At 38.5% G+C, this 7161-nt stretch overlaps 1 protein-coding gene across 1 annotated transcript; it reads right to left on the minus strand.

The window, feature by feature from the left end:
• Positions 1-2110: 2110 nt before the first annotated feature.
• On the minus strand, positions 2111-3748 carry LOC124309456 (uncharacterized). Its single transcript, XM_046773120.1, has one exon. The coding sequence runs from the start codon at positions 3746-3748 to the stop codon at positions 2111-2113; it is 1638 nt and encodes a 545-aa protein (XP_046629076.1).
• Positions 3749-7161: the final 3413 nt, after the last annotated feature.

The following is a 7161-nucleotide window of genomic DNA, read 5'->3' on the forward strand; positions in this document are numbered from 1 at the left end:
TCTTGTTTTTTAAATATTGACCGAATAATTCGAGCACTTTTTCTCTTTCGGTGTTATTCCACGGAGTGCGTGTTACCGTATGACACGGAGAGCCTGCAAGAAATGCGTTTAGATGGTTTAAATAAAAATAAGCGGTCATGTTACAGGAAACCAGTAATATTAGTTTGTGCAATAAATGCGTAAACTTCACGTCTGAATTAAATATCAGATTATTTAACTCCTGTGAGTAAGGTTTGTGTGTATATTACCAGTTTCTGAGTGAAAGTGAAATTTTGAGAGCACGTGTTTAAAATGATGGCTTTTCACTTCACACACTGTGTGCAAAAAAGTTAATTTGACGCTCAGAAATCCAAACTTCACACACCAACTTCACATATGTGGGACCCAAAAAGATTTCAATACTTGTTTGTTTGATTGACTCAAAGGTTGTTGGTGGATCGGGAGTCAAATCTTTTTCCATTAAACTCAAGAATGTTCTGAACGAGTGTTCTGCTGAATCAATATTTAGCAAAGTTCTGGCTGGTTTATACAATGAAGTAAACATAAAAACCGCTCTAGGACCAATTAACAGATTCAATTTATCTACTATTAAAGCTTTAATATTATCCGTTATAAACAACTTACTGAATCGTATTCTTCTTGTAGAACCCCCAAGTTTTTTACCAATTGGTATTTTTGGAGTCTCTGACGCAGTAATATTTCTTCGAAAACTTCCAGGATTGTCAAACTGTTCATCTTCTTCGTCGGTATTATCGTCATCCTCATCATCCATATCATCATTTGCACCTTGCGCTACTTCTAGGAGTCTAGACATTCCTAATATTTCACGATTCACCAGTGGTTGACGATAAATGTCCTTATGAATTTTTTCAGCATGTCCCATGTAATTTGCCAGGTCCGTGACCTAATGTTCAGAGAGGTTTAAAGAAACACATACAGTTGCAATGTGTTTACGCAGTTTTGTACCACGGAGTCTCTCGGGGTGCGTAGCGCCAGATTCCATTGAAAATCTTCGTAACAGGGCACAAGCTCTAAGGTATTTATACTTGGATTTTACTTGCCCTAGTAAGCCAAAAATGTAAGGATTGTGATTACCAATTTTCATATGTTTACGATAACTGAGAAGTAGTTCGATGCATTGTAATAGTGTTACGTTCCGAGAGGAACGTTTCGAGTCGACTCTGATTCGCCGCGTGATTTAAATTGTTCTCCTGACTTACGTAGTTGGTGTATGTAAATCTCGGGAATCCGCTGATCAGCTCCTCAGATCTTCTCGTTCAACTCACCTACAATTCTGAGAGTTTGTTAGGTAGGGCTCGTGCCAACCATCACTATGCGTGATTGAAATAATTATTTATGACAACACTTGGGTTAATTACACATTTATTAACGGTCTCCTTCTAGTTCTCGATGGTAGATTTACAATCGTGGTACAGATTGGTGTTAATCACTATCACAGTGATTAACTGTTACAAGTCTCGAAGGTTCTGAATGACTTATATTGATTTTATTCTAGGATTTAGGTAGAGATCTGATCTGTTCTCTATGATGTCTGAAGTTCTTCTGATCTATTCTATTTTCTGGAGAGGTTGGATTAGAGGAAAAGTAGGAGGAGTTCAAAAGGAGTCGCGATTTCTCGCGGGTCTCGGATGATTGGTCAAAGATGATGAAATAATTGAGGGTAGGATTTCTGATTCGTGCATGAGATCTCGGTGGTGGATTAGTGCGAGGTAATTGGTTTAGAGAAGCAAGCGGCGGAGCGTTAATTGGTCTTATCGTTATTAAAATGAAGGCGCTATCCTGAATTCTGAGAATAAGGGTTTCTTTGTCCGTGAACTATCCGTGATTTCTCTTCCCATGTTTCCGGTGTTTAGTCTACTTGATTATCTTAATTACTGCAGGTGTTTATTACTTTGAGTTATTACGGTTGAGATCGTAAATCAAAGGTTTTATGTGAAAGCTAATGTTGAAAGGTATAACGGTTAAATGGGAAAAAATGTGCATACCATGTATGTTATGAATATGACTGATAAAATAACGGTTAATCTAGCGTGTGAGAACTATCGATATAAGGATTTGGACGTTATGATGGTAGCTATGTGTGTTAGTATTAATCTACGACTATCGGTAAGAGCACGTGAGGCTCTCTTATGATAACTGCACGCTGGTCAGGTAGGGCGCAGGGAGGGCGCCGCCGTGGATACCGGCTGGCACGTAACAATAGTTGGGTACTGAGGAGGACTGGAACTGTTCTATTTAGTTTGCCCCTAATAGCAAAACGGACATACTTTTGAGCCAGTACTTGGCTTCCTTTCGATAATGAATTGAATATGTCTTTGTCCGTGTTCACATCAAGGCTTTGATGATTCCTAAAATCTTCGATAGTAGCTCTCTCGATTTCACCAGCTCGTCGGCGATTGAAGATCTGTACTGATGTCAACGTTGTTTCAGCTAATTTTATCCAAGCTTCCTCAGAAAAATTATTTCTCAGTTCTTGAAATGCTGCGTTCCTTTGCTGATCGAGGTACATACATAATTTCTTTACATCTGCCATCGACGGTAACTCAACTTTTGTTCTCCTTATTTGCAGCGTCTGAGATTCTGTAACTCTTCGATTAACACTAAGTGCTAGTTCCTGTGTGAGTAATTTTACGAAGTCTTTTGCATGCTTCTTCTTGTCATGATCGTGCTTCTTGATGCATTCATTTATCAGAATTGAACCTAGCAGTTTGAGCAGTGTACCCAAAGCAGAAGCAACAGCCGGTGTTGCAGATCCTTGTGAAGATGGGTGAAGCTTAGCTTCTATGATGATGGCTGCTACAGCATCGTCACAGAATTTTGGGTCAAAGACGGAGGTAATATCTGTGACATCTTTATTCAATTTTCTTATTGTTATTAAAAAACGACCTAGAAGTCTCATACGCTGTCGAACCGTTTCATAGTCCCTCGCCTCTTGATATTTTTCACCCATTTTGTTAGCGTGGACTATTACTAACTCGTCGTAGCGAATAGCTCGTACCACGTCATCTTCTCTGAGCGCAGGAAATATTAGATTTTTCACAGTATCTGTGGCTCGATGGTGTACCCGAGCCATCACTTTTTTACTCATCACCGTAACAACTCTGTTTTTCTTACTACTTCGTCCAGTGCATTTTGCAAAATGTATTCTGAGAGCATTTCTGGAGAAGAAAGCCTTACAATTTGCACACGCTTGGAAGTCACGAGCAGACCTAACAAATTTTGTATTTGGTCTCCTTGAAACAATCAATTCTCCGTCGTTGTATTGAGTTTGCGTATTAAATAAAAAATTGCCTCTCTTACGAATAACTGCTATTATTTTTCTTCTTTCAGTACTGTTCTTTGGAAGGTCAACAAATTTCTTGACGTCTGGTTCATCGCGATGTTTGTTTTCCAAATGACGGGCAATCTTGAGATGCTTCGTATGACAGTAGAAACAGAAATTCTGTTTCATGTCCCCGTTACGACCCCGAGATCTATCAACGTATAATTCATCATCGTCGCATCTGTTTGACCCCGGAAGTGTCTTTGCAGTGGATACATCTAATGCATTTGTAACATCACGACAGCTATACGGTAAATTTTCATTTTGGCTTTGGTTTTCAGTTTCATCTGTGCCACTTTCTATATCTGATTCGGTATCAGATATATTTGCGTCTTGTGGCAAGTATTCGGGATCGTTACAATCGACATCACTTAAAATGAGAGTTTCTAATTTTAGGGTATCCATTTCTGGGCAGATAGCTCACAATTGTTAAATTATCATGTGAATGCTATTCAAAGGACCAGTGCAATCCTGTAACGAATAATCTTTATCACGCAACAAATTTTCTTAATCACTACTCTATCGTTATCATTCTCAAATTGTTTGTCGTACTTCAGTTTCAGATAGACCCGATTGAAGTGATGTCGATTGTAACGATCCCGAATACTTGCCATAAGACGCAAATATATCTGACACCGAATCAGATATAGAAAGTGGCACAGATGAAACTGAAAACCAAAGCCAAAATGAAAATTTACCGTATAGCTGTCGTGATGTTACAAATGCATTAGATGTATCCACTGCAAAGACACTTCCGGGGTCAAACAGATGCGACGATGATGAATTATACGTTGATAGATCTCGGGGTCGTAACGGGGACATGAAACAGAATTTCTGTTTCTACTGTCATACGAAGCATCTCAAGATTGCCCGTCATTTGGAAAACAAACATCGCGATGAACCAGACGTCAAGAAATTTGTTGACCTTCCAAAGAACAGTACTGAAAGAAGAAAAATAATAGCAGTTATTCGTAAGAGAGGCAATTTTTTATTTAATACGCAAACTCAATACAACGACGAAGAATTGATTGTTTCAAGGAGACCAAATAGAAAATACCGCAATTCCAGGTTCTGGAGTGCAATAAATTAGCAAGGCTATCATAACATCCCAACCCATTGTTTGCATCAAACTTGTTCTGGAGAGGTTGAACTTTGTAAACAGTCATCCGAAAAAAAACCTGTGATGAAAAATAATAATGAGTAACAGTATTTGATAACCATTAACGATATATCAAAATTACGCATGTGAAATAAATGTGACAAATCGTGAACGTGAGAATAAAAAATAATAATACTTATCGTGGAATGTTGAGAATACTTGATGGTGCGCCTGAGTAATGGATTTCGACGTAGGAAGCATAATTTATCCTATACATTTCCTGTTCAAGGCGAATATGATACGAACTTGAACTTTAATAATCCTTCAATCATTATAACTCTGACATGTATCGTACGATTCAACTTTTATGCAAGTGTAAACTGAAGTGACATTTTTTCTAACGCTTATTACGAATTTCCGAGACATTCTCATTACGTATTGTTTGTTTCCGGGACTTGTCGAAGATGTACTGAATATTCCCAGGACATTACGGCCATGCATCGTCATTTACCAGGACAATCGCATACAAATTTACTGCAAGCTTCCGGGACAATCACCAAGTAGTAGTAGTAGTTATCCAATATGTCACGTCTTATTGATATGTCATGAGATGACTCGGATTGACTCGGATTAAGGCAGTGATTATCAGCTCGACATTGTTGCCTCAAGTCAACGAAGTATGTTTGTGAAACATAGTCTGTGCAAAATACTGAAGTCATACGCATCAATTTTGCATTTGGTACCTGCCACTTCAACTGAATTTTTTTATCTCTCCGAGAACTTTAATTTGTTTCACAAGCTTCTCTCAACTTGTACTATCTAACATTAGTCACATATGTTGATTCGAAATATCGCAATTTGAGTCGTTTATTCAAAATAAAACCATACATCGGTGGTAGATGTGTAAATTCATTCACAATTTGAATCATCACTTTCGGGACCGTTCTGGAATAATTCATTTCACTGCTTATTTGATGAATGAGAAATTGTGTACAATATCGATCATAAATTCCGGGACCGTCCCGGAACTAATCATTTGATGTATAAAAGTTCCGGAAGCGTCCCGGAAGTATACAAATGTCTCGGAAGTTATCAATGGGGTACCGAAACGGTCCCGGAATTAATCAGTATATATATACATATATGTATACATATATGTATATGTGTATTCTATAAAGTACTCACAAAATATAAACTCGTTGAAGTCTTCAGGTTTTTCAAATGAGCACCGTGTTTTTTTTTCTTTCTTTCTCACAACTCACTTTATCAAAAACGCTTGTTTTCACACGAAGGATTTTCAAAATTACAAAAGATTCGTTTTCTCTTAAAACTAAGACCTAAAAATAACCAACGAACTAACTTATAGACTATCAGGAAGGAAAATAAGTTCCAACACAAAACACGAATCAGGTATGATAAAGTTAGAAGACTCTTTATTTTTGAAAATTTGTTTGTTTTTTTTTTGGAGATTTTATTTTTTTTATTTTTTTTTAATCTTGGGTATAGACGGACCACAGCCCCCTGGGTCAACGCCACGCCGGGTGGAACCAATCGTTGTGGGGACTATCTTGGCCCCACCGGCCCTCCGTCATCCACCTAATCCCAAAGTGGTCTATAAAACCGTCGCCCTCCCACGACGATTCCGCCAATCTCTCTATATACGCCAACTCGACCCGCAACGCGGCCCTCCGCAGCCGGCGCCTCTTCATCTCCTCAATTTCAATGAATCCAGAAACCTTGAGCTGAAACAGTCAAGGTAAACCGAACTTAAAACCACACAGTACATCAAAACATTATTCGTAGACTATACCTACAACACAAACACAAATTCATGTTCAAATCACGAAATCTAAGATTGATCTAAAACAAGCAAATAATCAAGATCGAAAAACTCGACAATAACAAAAAACTAAAACACCCAAAACTCGCCTTCAGATCATCCACCGCGATCAACACCTGCGACGTTTCAATTTTTTTTTTTGAATAAGCAAATTTCTCTCGACGAAACTCAAATGCAAAACTACGATAAACTCCTCAAGACCGACCCTTATATAAGCTCATAGACTAGATCCGACCAACCCCCCAGACGGAAACTGACCAATAACAAAAGATTAACCTTTTCCTACACCTCAAACAGTGACTCCACCCACGACAAAACCGAAAACACAGAAATTTATACTACAATCGGGAATATACAAATCTTCAGAAAATTTACTTATATACAAAATAAATCAATCAATCTTATAGAAACGAACAACCTCAGATTACAAAAACATCCGATCTCATAAAATAATTATTACAATAGTTTCATTCGCCCATTTTTCTATAATTATTTCTATACATATATCCCCGTAATTTATACATATAATGTTAGCTGTTTGGCCTCACTCGAGCAGCTCGCGCGTCTTCAACGAGTTCCCGAAGCTCCTCCAACGAGAACTAGCGTGTTGCTTCGGAAAAGCCTATAATTATCTCTTCCTCAGCCTCTTCATCCTCACCCCAATCAACGATTGCCCATTCGTCACCATCATCATCATCACTTGAATCATACTCGTGATGGAAATGAGATGCTATTTTCAAAATCATTAGCAAACTCCACCCGCCCCTCATCAATATCGTCGTCATTCCATACACCCTCCACGTCCGCCTCCCCCTCATCCTCCTCCTCATCCTCATCCTCCTCATCCTCCCCCTCCTCATCCTCAACATCAGTCGGTGA

This window comes from Neodiprion virginianus, chromosome 7 (assembly GCF_021901495.1).
Source record: "Neodiprion virginianus isolate iyNeoVirg1 chromosome 7, iyNeoVirg1.1, whole genome shotgun sequence".
Lineage (NCBI taxonomy): Eukaryota > Metazoa > Arthropoda > Insecta > Hymenoptera > Diprionidae > Neodiprion > Neodiprion virginianus.